The 15,276-nt window shown below is 30.0% G+C and overlaps 1 protein-coding gene across 2 annotated transcripts in view; it reads right to left on the bottom strand.

Moving 5' to 3' along the window:
* The window catches only part of LOC129969260 (thioredoxin reductase 2, mitochondrial-like), a 351,586-nt gene that overhangs the window by 195,230 nt on the left and 141,080 nt on the right, over window positions 1–15,276 (bottom strand). For both annotated transcript variants that reach the window (XM_056083730.1, XM_056083729.1), the window contains exon 13: window positions 2,540–2,637. In XM_056083730.1, the coding sequence (XP_055939705.1) occupies window positions 2,540–2,637 (98 nt within the window). The remainder of the gene's footprint in view (window positions 1–2,539; window positions 2,638–15,276) is intronic.

Raw genomic sequence — 15,276 nt, forward strand, 5'->3', positions numbered from 1 at the left:
TGAATGGTTGGTGTTTTTTAATTTTTATCGGCGATCATCGTCTATAGTGCTCCATTCCTCTTTCTGTCATAGATCCCATCCCAACACAATTAAAATACATTCGTTAACAACCAAAATATTCAATAGAAATAATTTATAAGGCAGAACAACGTTTGCCGGGTCAGCAAGTATGACTATAAAACTCTAATTATGAGTTTCGGCAGTAGTGAATTAATTTTTTTTAAAGTTTTATGGTAAAAGTTACATTTTTATCAGGAAACGAACTCCAGAGAAAGTATTCACCTTTTACATAAGGCCATCTGAGAGATTAAATGCTCAGGCAGTGACCTTGTATCTAGAAAATCAAGCCTCGAGATTTCGTATCACACAAACAAGCATCTGGTGCTAAATCTGATCGCGTGTGAAGGTAACTAGGACGCTCTCGACAGTGAAAACTGCCGAAATTTCTGTTGTAAATAGAGAGTATTTTTTCGCAAGTAAAATTTAATATCTGATAGAAAATTTAGGACATATCGAAGAAATGATTCATTTTCATTTTAAAATAGTAGAAAAATATTTGTTTCTTAATATATATATATATATATATATATATATATATATATATATATATATATATATATATATATATATATATATATATATATAATTCGATATACCATTAAATGGTATATCGAATATATATTGTGTTGCGATAGTTTTCAAGTTCATAATTACAAAATATTCTCAGAAATTTTATTTTTGTAATTTTTTGTAAATTTGTAAAAATTAGTCACTTTCCAGTAACATTTTTAAAAAATGGAACTAAAATCCCTCCAGCCGCCATTCTAACCTCGCTGCATTTTTCATGTCTTTTGAGATGATGGATTATTCGAACATTTCATTTTAATTCAAAGTATAAGCGATCAAAATATCTTCATTAATTCATTTTTTAAAATTGCATTTAGAGATTTCTTTCGCTGATAAAAGCTTAATTTTTTAATTATTTATGCAAAGTGAAAACAAGACTCATTAAAATTATTTCTACAGTTTCTTTTATTATTATTTTTTAGTATCTGTAAGTTTAGTAATTGATTTTTTAGAATCGGGTGAGAAAAAAAACATTTATTAATAATTTTAACAAATGTTTACGAATGATAACGAAGCGGAAACATTACAACGACTGCTTCGAAATTAACTTGGCCGTGTTACTATTTCGTGGTTAGATGAAGATTTTATAATAATTTTTTTGAGACCCTCAAAGATTGATTAGCGACCCATAATTTGGGAATTCTTGGTTTAATGTGTACTTGATTACCACTAAATAATATGAAAATAAAAATTTATAATTATAAAAAATGTTTTTCATATCATGTAATAGCATCTATAAACCGGCGCATGTGATCTTAGAATGAGCTCATTGGTGATTAAACACTGGGGTGGGATAATACATAAGTACTAGAAAATCGAATTTGTGCTTCGATCGATTAAAACCACATTTGACACAAAACTACAATAATCACAAAATAGCATACCAAATTTTGTATAATTGTGTCATAGCGTTTACATGCTTGTGAAAGCACAAGAATCCTTGATAGACTTAGTTCCAAATCTGATTAATTTACATTTTAGATGCTAAATCTGATTATCGAATTCCCTCTATCGAATGCTCTTCGTTTTGTAGCTATTGTGATAATTTACATTCGAGCCAACCCGACTAACTTTCTCTGAATAGATTTCTTTCAAAATTTAAAAGAAATCTACAGATTTGAAGTAGGGACCATATGCCAAATTTCATCTATATGCATCTTGGTAACCAAAAACACTGGTTACCAAGTCATCAGTAGCACTTCTTACAGATATATTACATATAATGTAGTATCAATAAATTATTGAAGAATAGATATTTCCAAAGAATTTTAATTAATTAAAACAAATATTTTCAATTATTACTTAAAATTATTTAACGAACTTTTATTACTGAAGTTATAATGGATCAGTATAACATCATAACAAAAGTCCATATGCATTTATTTTTATAATGAGGAGGGACTTCAGTGTTTTTGTATTCAGGCTAATATAAGACCCCCCCCCCCTCCCAACCATGCTCAAATATTTTTTTTTTCAATGATGGCATTGTTGAGCGAGGTTTCGGAAAGAAAGTGTTTCCGCGTTTTATGTAGTTCTCCGGAGTTTGTCTCTACATATCCGTAACTCCATAGCATTCACTTAATTTCCGTAGTAACCATGGAAATACAGCAGTTGTTGGAGAGTGTGTACATATCTCAAAGTATTTTCGAGTTACCTTGTTCACAGACAGAGCGACAGACACACAATTCCAAAAGTGCATTTTTCCGACTCAATGATCTGTGAAATTAATCAAAATTTCAAGTTCGAATTTTTTGACAACACAATAATTTCTCTTTGTATATTCTGTATATAAGAAAGCAAAACTGTTCTAAGAAATATTGATTGACACAAGATAAAAACCTTTTCAATGAAATTATCTTTTTCCCCAATAAAAAAAAAATCATTAAAAATATGAAAAATCGCTGTTTCTTACTTTATAGCAGCACTGAAACCTTGAATGATTTCTCCAGCATTGGGACCTAACAGATGCAATCCTAAAATATTTTCTTCAGAGCTTCTGGAGCAGATAGCCTGCAAAAATTTGAAAAATAAATAATTCGAATTTTAATTCATTTTTAGTTTTGATTTTAGAGGCTATTATATATTATGATTTGATCCAGCCAAATAGCTTCAAGAATTCAAAACATTAACCATGATATGATAAAGAAAATATGCCTCACCAGCTGATATACTTAAGCAGAGACTTTAGTGCTATACCACATTATAAATCCACATAAATGAATAATAAATTCTGCTGTCCTTTTGAAAAGGAAAAAGAAAATAAAAACCATAAAACATCTATGTCCAATATGTTAAGTAAAAATATATGACTTTTATCCTACATGCTTATACAATGAATGTACTAACAGATTTAAAAAAAAATTATGGATTTTTAATGAAGAATTTAAAATAGTAGTAGTTCAGATCCAAGCAGTAATCCAAGTCAAAGATACACCATCATATTCAAACTAGAAAGTAAAATCTAATAATTTATTCCACAATTTAAAATAAGGTTCGAAATTCCAATTGCCCAGAATCTTATAAAGAAAGAGTTCCTTTCTCAGTATTTTATTCATACAATAAATTTTTTTACAATTTTAACAATTTACAATATTACAGATTTTTGCCATGCATTTGAATTAAAATTCCTTGCCTGAACTGGAAAAATTTTATATTTTAAAGTGAAAATGAACAATGAATGAATTCAAATAAAACTAGCAAGAGTGACCTGCCCATAATTTTCTCGCATACTTTCTAATAAAGATAAATTTGTGTTTTACACGTGTTTTCCCAACCGACTAAAATCAAAATTTGGCGGGGGGAAAATGACATAAAATTGCATATCACATTTGATTATTTAATCTATTGCATTTTGAGTTATCGTGTTTATCTGCTTTTGAAAATACAGACGGACAAACGATCAAACTCTTGTTGAATAAGGCGCAAATTTGACAGGTGACTATACTATAGATGTTAAATTTATGTACTAAATTTTATCCATCCAGCTCCCCTTTGCTTTGTAATTAATATGTTAAATTATATAACTTATATTCGAACAACTGGACAGACAAACTTTAAAATCAAATCTCTTCAAAATTTGATTGAAACCTACAAATTAAAGCTTTTGACTAAATTTCATCAGTCTAGCTCAAAGCGTTTATTGAGTTATCTTTGTCACAAATAGATGGACAGACAAACAATGGCACAAATGTGATTTTCAAACTTAGGAAGGTCAGAAAACGCGGATATTCTTCCAAAATCTTGAGTCCGAATTTGTTGTTGATTACTTCCTCTATACTCTGCATACGAGAAAGTAAAAATGAATAAAATAGTTCCAGTTTAATGGCTCTGAATCAGTTTGTAAAAGAATGAAGTATAGACTATGTTAACAAAAATATTCGGATATATATACCAGGGTGCGTAGTGATAAACTGCTGCAAAAATTAAGTGCTTTTAAGCACTTTTTAAGCACCTTAGCTCCCAAAATAAAGCAACGTTGTATAAATATGCATGCGTAAAATGCGTATTTTATAAGCTGAGTATTTTTTTTTTTGTTTCTGTTTTATAATAATAAATAATTTTTATTGAAAAAAAATTCTTAAAAATTAATTTTAAATGCTTATTTTTAAATTTTAATATTTATTTCTGCATTTGCACAACATTTTCTATAGTAAAATTATGCCTTTTTGGTTTAGTCAAAAGCATAGAAATTATCATAAAAAATGAAGGAAAAAAAAGAAAATTATACAATTTTATAAGATTAACATAAAGATCTGTGAGCTTTTTCAACATTTCTTAAAATAAAAATGAAATATCAGATGGATACATCATTTCTGAAAATGCCGATAAAGAAGTAGAAGCTCAGAATGACCACAAATTTTGTATTTGATTTTTATATAAGCAACAATTAAGATCCAACATGGTTGGGATGGACAGAGATTACTCATTCTATTAAGTTTATTTGCAATCTTATGAAGCTAAAAATTAAAGCATTTGTATGGCTATCATCATACAACTGGCAAAACTGTTATGAAACTGGTTATAGAACAATGTCACGTTCTAAATAAGTTTTTAAATTATTTTTCAATAGAAAATAATAGCAGCGTTCACACATGATCAGAATAAAAAGAAATTGTCTTATCGCTTCTTATTTCTAAAGTGTAGTAAAAATCTTTTTTGAACGTTTAGCGTTCCTAAAATTTAATGAAAACCTGCTTTTTAATCTATAAGCAAAAATTCGTACTAAAAAAATAGAAGAAGAAACGATATATATATTTTCCGAAGAAATGAAAATGCTTCGGCAAGTTCTAGTTTTCATAAATAACGAAAACAAGTAATAAAAAAAAAGTATCAGCTCTGTAATTAGAAGCAAAACGGAAAGAAATCAGCAACAGAGCGTCTCCCCGAATTTCTGCATATTGCTGGGAAATGTCTTGCGTGGCATTGGCGTATATTATGAAATATTAACACTAGGCGCGAATTAAATATTTTTACTGATTCTATTGTGTGATCGTTGGCAAGTGTTTTGGGATTCATCTGTGGCGTGAGGTTGAAAGTATCCGATAAAGCGAATTTGGATTTTAGAAGCGTTCTTCCCAATTGATTAAAACAAAAATTTAATTCAAAACTACACTTATAATCGCAAAATTACATACCAAATTTGCTATGTCGCTATATTTTTGAGTTACGCGTTTACATATTTCTGAAATAACAGACGGACATGTGGCGAACCCGTTTTTGGTTTTGGTGAGAAATTTGACAGATATTTATACAATAGATACTAAATCAGTGTACTAAATTTTAACTATCTAGCTCTCTTCGTTTTGTAGTTATTTTGCTAACTTATATTCGGACAGTCAGACAGACAAACAGATTTCCTCTGAACGGATGTTGCTGAAAACTTGATCGAAATCTACAAGTTTGGCATGAAGACCGTATACCAAATTTGATCCATCTAACTCAAGGTATTTTTGTGTTTATCACAGACAGACATTTTCCGAAAATGTGTTTTCGAATTCAAAGATGTATAAAACGTGAAGATTCGTTAAAATCTAGCGTTCGAATTTTTTGTCGATTGCAATATTTTCTCTAAATTTTGTATAGAGAAAGTAACATTTTAAAAAATGTTCTTCTTGAAGCCAGAGCGAGACAATGTATCGCATTGCTACAAAATGTCATAAAACTTATGGAAAAAAAAAAAGAATTTTATTGAATAAACAAGCTTTAGAATTTTCTTAAGTTTAAATAAAAGCAAAGAAGCAAAAGTTTAAATAAAGCATTTTCCCCCCTCCTTTCTTTCTTTTACTACAATTTTAACAACTGCAGAGTAATGTGATTCATCGATTCGAAGAAGCACTATCATTTTCAATTTCATTATAACAAAAATCTTTGTTATAAGCTGTGTCCATAACTAATTTCTCAGAAATTATTTTTTTAAATTACATTCAACCAAACAAATTTTTTTTTATTCAAAAGCTATTTTTCTTTTAACCTTTAAAACGGCGTTAAAATAAATTTTATTCGATAATATGCTTTGATGTTATGATAAAAACACATTAAAATTCTATTTTTTAAAGAAATTAAACTTTGAATTAAAAGTTTGAGAATTCCGTTTTTATTGTTGCTTCTAATGCCCAAAAAATAACTTCCCAAATTTTATGCTCCTAACTTCAGTGGCTTAATGGCGGGCGTTCCTCAGAACATGGCTTTATATATAAAGAGATTTTATTGGGAAAAAATTTCTATAAGAATTATAAAAAGAAAAAAAATCATTATAAAATAATAAAACCTAAATCCCCCCCCCCAAAAAAAAAATTCTAAAAAACACTTTTTAAAATTTCTTTAAAAATATTTAAGTACTAGATCCAATAGTTCCTTTTTTTTCTTAGTCAAAAGAAATTTGGCAAGATCAGTCCAACCAATAAAAATGTTCAAATAAATGGGAACATTCAAAAAATACAGCGAAAGATATCACGGTCATTGAAAATTTAAGGCTTAAAGTTAAAATTTCATCATACTAGATTTTACGAGACTGACTAACGTAATTACGTACCACAATTAACTACAATTCTGTAGTAGATAATTCAAGCGAAGTGCGGCATAGCACGCATTTCGTACTGCCCCTTCCAGAGAACTATGCCAGTACCTTAATAAATGTGAATGAACATTGTTGAAGAAAAAGGGAGGGGAAAAAACTAAGGGGGGGGAGAGGGAGAATCATTAAGCGCTCTCTTAATATGTGCTGGAACCCCTGGAAAACTTCTTCGAATTCTTTCCTTTTGTTTGTTTTCTTTGTTACATCTGGTAAACAAGCCATTACGACCATGATTTCGAATTATCGTATTCAATTTGCGGGAAACAAAACAAAACGAAAAGCTTTCTTCGTCTTCACTAGAAAAATTAAGTCATTTTTAAGGACCTTTTTTGAAAATTAAGCACTTTTCATGACGCTATGCACCATGCATACGCAATTCTGGAATACCTGCAGAGAGGCTGAAAGAATTATCTTTGTATTTTGACCGTGTTAAAAATATACTTGAACTTACATTTTACCATGAAAATTCGTTCATAGGGATTTGCGGAAATGAAATCCAGATTCTATGTCAAATTAAATTCTTGAATACTGTGGTATGAACAGGAATTTCAAATGCGATCTAGACCATGAAGTCTTTCATCACCTACAAGGTGTATTTTAGCATTCTTTCATAAGAATGTTGTGCCTGCTAAGAATGTAATTCCTGCTAAAACATTCCAAAAACTAGTGGATATTCTTTCTGAGTAGCAACCGTCACTGGAGCAAACAAAGCTCCAAGACATATTAGTTATTGATACACATGCAGGATCAAAAAAAAGTATAAAGGTGTCTGCAGGGTCATTCCATGTAAATTAAACAGAGAAAAATATCCCCCCCCACACTGATTCAGATTTTTTTTTTTTTTTTTTTTTTTTTTTAATTTGACAAATGTGTAGAACTGGTATAGACTACGAAAAATATAGATATGCCAAGTCGCTCACGAATTATTGAACACTAAAGTTCTCATAACTGGTGCTAAACAGCATTGTTTTGTTGTAAAAGGTTCTTAATTGGGTTTTAAGCTTGGGATATATACCATTTTAAGGATTTACAATAATATGAAACATCATATAGATTCAAATGAAAAAAAAATTCTCAAAATTAAATCTAAAAATTTAATTTCGATTTCTTTTTAAAAGCACATATTTTAAAATTAATTCCATAAATATAACAACATTAAAATAAAACAATATTCCAACAAGATGGTGCACTTTCTCACATAGCAATGTGTAGCTCAACAATTGCTGCGCGATCATTTTATTGAGGATCGCACTATCAGTCATGCATTTCCTATAAAAGGCATCTACGTTCACCTGATCTAACTAACCCCTTGTGATTTTTGGTTTTGGGATTACCTCAAAGATAAAAAATAACGAGGAAACATAGAAAATCTGGTGATTTGAAGAACCAAATCCTCTTGTACGAACGTGATACAGAACCAGATCTGTTTATGTACCGCTGTGAATCATGTTATAACACGATGTAATATGTTGACCCTGAAGCAAGGTGGGCACATTGAAAATCATCTGTGAAATTTTTGTTTGTTGCTATCATTGAAATTTCTGCAATAATGAAAGTTTGTGTTGTGTAATAAAATTTATTGCATTTTTATCTCGAATTCTTTTATTATTGGTGTCATGTTTCATATTCATTACCTTAAACCAATCACAATGCCACATTTCACCTAGCGACCTTCTATGAACTATTTTTTTTTTTAATGCACCATTCAACTTGAAAATTGTCTGAAATGTATATATCCCAAATATGAAGGCGTTACGTCGACTGGTTCTCCTGCCAGGACATCCAAAATAATTTGAATTTGAATCACCCTGCATTTTGAAAAACATATTAAGCGTAAAATAAAGAACAAAAAACAGAGGTAAGATCATTCTGGACATTTTTAATATCTCTGAAAAGGTCAAGGAAATTTTTTTATAAAACCTGAAAAAATCAAATTGTAGAAACAACTGCCACCCTTTATTAATATTTTGATGAGGTGGTATAATCAAATTATATAAGTTGGAACCTATAATTTGTCAAAGTATTCCAGAACATTGCGTTGCAAGATTAGTGTTTGCAAGCTGTCGCATATGTGTAACGGCTCGTGAATTACAAATTGCCCTTTCAGTTATTTATTTTTAAAGGTTACTTGTACAGTACAGTAATTTTACTTTGTGAGTAAATTAGTACCTTATTTCGGCTACTTCCATCCATACATTCCATTATCTGTCACACAAATCATTTGAAACACCCTGTATGTAAAAAAAAAAAAAAAAAAAAAAAAAAAAAGTTTTTATTCTTTCTAATTAAAATCGATGTGGAATAAATAAAATTTAATGCAAATATTCAGTTTTACATGCGTTTGACAAGAACTGCAACAGCACATTAATGATAGAGTTACTTCCTGTACTAATTTTGTACATTAATGGCACACTGATGGATTTCTGATTCTGGGATTATGAGATGAAGCTGAACGCAACAAATTCACGACATTGATCAGAACTGAAATATTCGTGAAAACGTGAAGTTATGTAGACTTTCCTTGGGGATGTTGCATTCTTCAGTGCTGTCAACAATTTCCAGTATACATTGCGGTATCGTCTACGAAGGTGGACACGTTGAAAATTTGTAATTCTAATAAAAGTTTTTTTTTTTTTTCCTTCCCCTTCTCTCTTCTCTTATGACCTTTGTAATACTTTTTTTTTTTTTTTTTTTGCAAATGCTTGACGCTGCCACCTTCCGTCATACGTGTATAAATTCAAAGCCATTTATTATGTTTAAAAACGGTAATAAATTTTCTCACGAAAAAAATAAACAGGAATTGTTATTCGAAATTTTTTCCTTGTAACCGTCACAGCTTAATTATTTTAAATAATCTCAATTTCGAGCCCATATTTTCAAATAAAAATATCTGGAAATTTCTTTCGATTCAGATAGGCCACTGGGAATTCATATAGCGGGGAAATTCTTTTATGACCACACTATGTGTGTGTGCATATATATTATAGTCATATCTATGTAAAAATATATAGCAGTTGCGTGGCCGAATATAAGAAACTTTTGGAATTTTAATTACGATTTATTTCATTCCGGAACGCATAATTTGTACAGAAACAAACGATTATAAAATATGCGTTAGTTAACATCGTAACACAATAGCAAAAGAGACAGAAATTTTTCTCTTCAGTGATTTTAATATGAGATTTTGATAGCATTTCTTTGCCACGTATCGACTTGGAAAAGGGAATCTTAAGTATCTTAAAAACAATGTGGTAAGCTAGATGCATGATAGCTATAGTACTTCTAACTTGAAGGAACTCAATCCGCTGCTAGCGATTCTACAGAACCTTAGTTTCGGTCCCTCGGAAGTTGTGTAAGCACGTTGTAATCTAATAAAAGCTCAAAAACAGAGATGGTTTCTTATTGCTAGTAAATAATTGATCAAATTAGAAAAAAAAATTCTTTTTAATCGATTCCTTTTTTTCCTCAGATCTCTTTTTGGAATTATCTGACCAGTCTCGGTCGGCTGATCACCCTGTAATATAAACAAATGTTTACTGTAGCCCATCGCAGGATATTATGTCCTCGAGCTAAATCCCCCCCCCTTTTTTTGGAGTGTGTGTGATTAGTTATGTATGTAAAGAAAGAAAATTAAATGGCAAATAAAACTAACATAGTCTGTTTAGTTGTTAAAGGCGAAGGTTGCGTTATAGTTTTATTTTGCAATAATTCTCAAAATGGGATGGAAAGGCGGACAAGCGATCACTGATGACTTATCTAGGGACCATGAGCTTCCTGTGAAATAGAAATTGGATTACGAAATTATTTGGTAATCTTTTTCTTCTCGATATTCCCATCAGTGTTTATTCCCTCCACCATTTCATTTGCTTTTTTTATAAATTCATTAAAGAAATAAGTAAAAGGAGATAATTCTCTGAACTAGACCGAAGGGGAGATAGTGGATAAAAAATTTTTTTCGACTGCCTAGCATATGAAATACGTCAAAATGAGGAATCATTTAGATTTCGAGGCAGAGACGACCATGCCCATCGCCTGAGCGAAAAATCGCCACTCATCATATTAATCCCGATATTAAAAGCAATGGAATCATCTTTAATAATAATAGATATGCAAGTCCTTCTAAAATTCAAACTTTTTGTAAAAGATTTTTCAACGCACAATTGAACTTGAACGTATAAAAATTTGAGAATAAAAGAGTCATTTAAAACTGAAAAATTCCACACCAGGCGCAAATAAAATTCAAAAAGAGTTCTCTGAAACACAGTTCAAATCCTGCAATATGGTTCAGCCTAGATAATACCACTTGGAACAACCAGCTGGATTCCCAATATCATCCTACTTAAATTCTCAGGAAAGTAATACTTTCTAAAAAAAATTAAACGCCTCACAGTTAAATTTTTCATCAAACAATTTACTAATATTTCTTTGTCACCTTTACTCAACAGTTCCGATGAAATGAACATCCAATTAACTGAAAAAGACGAAGAAACCCTTAAAATTACACTTCAAAATCTTGATTGCTCTCCGGAACATATAAATAAAAATACTGATATTTTTTTCTCCCATTTCTAATCTAGCTCCGATCTTTGTGAAACCTTTCTGAACGAATTCAGTTTCCAAAACAGAGAATTCCCAGCTTTTGACATTGCAGCAAGTTTCAATGAATGCACCATGAGCACATTTCCGAATCATTTTATCAGAGACACTGATGGTTCAAAATTGTAATGTCTTACTTCAACTGCCGATATTTCCTGCATTCAGAAATTCACGAATTGCAGCCAAACAATAAACTCCATTTTTTACAGCGATCTGTCAAGCATTGGATGAACTGTCAGATAAACTATATCTTGATTCTTTCGGACGTTATTCTACCTTTATTGTACTCAAAAATCTCACTTTCCATTCACCAACATTTATTGAAAATCTGGCCTCAAAAATTCACATAAGAAAAAATCAACATCAAAAGATCTTTTTATGGGTACTTGACCACTCAGATATCCTATGGAATGAAGAAACAGAACGCTCTTGCAAAAAGGGTCACGGAATCTTCATCATTCATTAATTTGATTTCTCCTGAAGATATGATCTCGAAATTGAGAAAGAACTACAACCAAACAGACTCGCATAATTACCACAGACGCAAATATCCAGCAGTCAATGTGAACTTCTCGTACTTCATTACGAAGTGGAGTCGAAGTAGCGTTCAAAATAAGCCTGTTGCTTGCGTCATTTGATAACATTTCTTGCATTCTATTATAATGCTTAAAGCATATAGCTTACAGAGTTGCATTTTAGTAAAAACATAAAATCGTACAACCGAACATTTAATTTGTCTTTCTTTTGTCTCTGACAAGCAAACATCATTTATGAATCCCCATCCTCTGTAATATTTTAATATCCACTAACTGTAACATTTTGGTCACATATTTTGATATACAGTAACTGTAACTATAACTGTAATATAGTGATAACAGCTTTATCACTATATCTCCCACTGTTTACATTCAAGTATTGCAGCCTGCTTCTGTTTAAAATTTGTAAGTAAACTTTGTTATAGAGCTACTAAATACATAGTTTTTAGTATATATAGTTTATTTTGAAATAAAATATATATATAAATACCCGCTTCTCAACTAACATCTACAAATAAATTATATTAAAAAATGAACAAGCTTTATCCTAGTTTCTTTCATAAGCATTTATTTAAAAAGGTGACTTTCAATCTAATTTCACATAAATGCCGCTAATATAAATCTTGAACATGTTATGCTTTTTTTCTGAAATTTAATTAATTAAACATTAAACAAGGTTTTTGTTTTTTCAGGATAATGTCCGAAAATATTCATTAGCTGTCTATGCAATCAATTTAATTACACAAAATTTTAACTATATTTTAAAGACTTTTATGCATATTTTCTAACAAGTCCCCCCCCACCTAATAATTAATTGTCCCCCACCCACCCATTGCTGAAAGCTAAGGAAGTAAAGCTTCTGCTTACTGTCTCCAGCGTTTACATGAGGATAAGAAAGTGGAGAATATCATGAATTTAGATAATAGATAACATGTACAGTTATGCTTTGAAGAGCATTATGATGCCATAATACTTGACACCATTAGGGAGAGGTTATTGTGCAAAAACAGAGAACCAGTGTTATAAGGCAATTAAAATAATGCCAGCTCTCAATCAGAATTTGATGGTGAAAAAATACTTTATTGAAGGAACCATGAATAACTAATGCATAAGAATCAAGCATTACAACTCCGGCTAAATGACTTGTGGCCAAAAATTGGCTCACTATAAATAAAAGTGAATTCTCATTTTGCAAATAAGCCACTATAACACACCAATATTTTGAAAATATTCCATTTCTTAGTTCCGTAGTTAAAACTATTATGTTTGCATACGATCGAAAATGCTTGAAACATATATTTGTATCTCTAATGTAACAATAAGTTGTTTTACATTAAACAGTTCCTAATATGATGTTCAATTGACCTCAAAATTAAATTGTTTCAGTGCATTTGAGAATTCTGCGTTTGTACTGTGAGCATAAACAGACTGAAATGTGAATTTAAATAAATGCTGATGTTAGAATTATAAACTGTGATTGTAAATGTGTACCTTTGTTCATGAATAGATGAATACTAATGAACAGAAAGAAAAGTGTGGGATAAAATACTTGAGTTTTCTCCCCAATATAATAGCATAAGATTATGAAAGGAATTTTTAGCAAGGCAGATGTTACCAAACAATCTTGTATTTTAAGGTTTCATTTCATGAAAGAATAAATTAAATTCATTATTGGGACACAATATAGTTTTCACTTACAGTTGAAAAAATAATTATTTATTATCAATAAATTTTTTCCTCTCTTTTTTCTGATCTCCTTTCTTTCAATATAATTATATTTCACATCTATAATTTATGTTATTTAAAAACTTTTCTAAGTTATCCTAATTAATTTAAAGTTTATTGTCTATCTATTACATCAACAAAAATAATTATGCAAATGGAAGGAAAAAATAATTATTTAATAAAAATAAATTAATTAAATTAAATGTTTTTAAATTAACTTAATATTTATACAGTGCTTATGTTTAGCACAGCCTGTAAACCATTTACACAGATTTCATACCCTTAACTCAACTACGAGAATCTCTTTTTAACAAAATGATCAATTTAGTTTCATATCTCCACGTATTTGTAACATTTTAGTGATTTATTTTAAACTAATATTCTATTACTTTACTTCTTAAAAACATATTTCACTATGATTCCAAACTGCCCAACCTCAATGTTTGTATACAATATTATTAAAGTAGAGCTTCAGCGTACATAAATATTCTAATAACTCAGTGAATATAATGAAATTCAGGGAGACATGACCCATTATACTTCATTGAGAATTAATAGTATCATAATATTTCGTTATTCATAGAATCTGTATGTTTTACAAACATATGAAGCAAATAGAAATGATATGAAGCAAATAGAATTATAAGGTTTTTTTAAGCAACTTCCCTTGGCCTCCACTCGCCCTAACATCTATGGGGAAACAAGACAGTATGGGAAGTAAAACAATTATTCACTTTTATTAATAGTGAGATAATTTTGTCCACAAGCCATTTAGCTGAAAATAGTGATAGGGTCTGATTCTTATACATTAGTTGTTCATGGTTCCTTCATCAAAGTATTTTTTCGCCATTAAATTCTGATATACAGATGATGTTATTTTAAATAACTTGCAACGTCTGTTCGCTTTGTTTTTGCACAAGAGCCACTGCCTAATGGTATCAAGATACAAACAATGAAAACAATAAGCAGAAGCTTTATTAACTTAGCTTTCAGCAATGGAAAAAAAAGATCATGTAATTAACTATTAGATGCAACAAAAAACAAACAATGTTCGAAATTATGCAAAAACTTTAAAAGCTTGTTTAAGCCAATTCCTTTAAGCTTCCACTCATCCTAACATCCATCCAGTCTTCTGAATTGACAATCCGCAACTGATAAAATATTGCATGCTGGTCACATGCACACATTATTTCACTTAAACAACTAGAACATAAGATGAATGAAATAAAGCAAGAAAGCAGGAAATAAGCAACTGTCATTATATTTATGAAAAAACTGGAAGCTTTACAAGTGGCACACATATTATGGCTTGATGCTTTTTTTAAAAATCCATAATCTAGAGATCATGAAATACTTTTACATTTTGATCAATCTTGTTTCCTCTATCACAGTCGTGTTGTATTTAGACTTGAAATTTTTAAATTTGCACGGTTAGATACAAATTAAAATTGAATTATCCCTAAGAAAAGATATCCTTTGTCAATATAAGCAAGATAAAAGGTTTAAGAAATTAAAAAGGTTTTATTGAAGACTGTGATAATAAAATCTAGATCTTTGGATGAACTTAAAAATTCAAAGGGAAAATGAACATAAAATTAAAAATTCCAAAGAAATATTAAGTCAAGCATAAAGTAATACATGATTTTTTTTTTTTAAATAATAAACTTGTCAAAAGTTACTTCCCTAATAAAATTTTGATATTAGCATATCTTTTAACTG

This window comes from Argiope bruennichi, chromosome 5 (assembly GCF_947563725.1).
Source record: "Argiope bruennichi chromosome 5, qqArgBrue1.1, whole genome shotgun sequence".
NCBI lineage: Eukaryota > Metazoa > Arthropoda > Arachnida > Araneae > Araneidae > Argiope > Argiope bruennichi.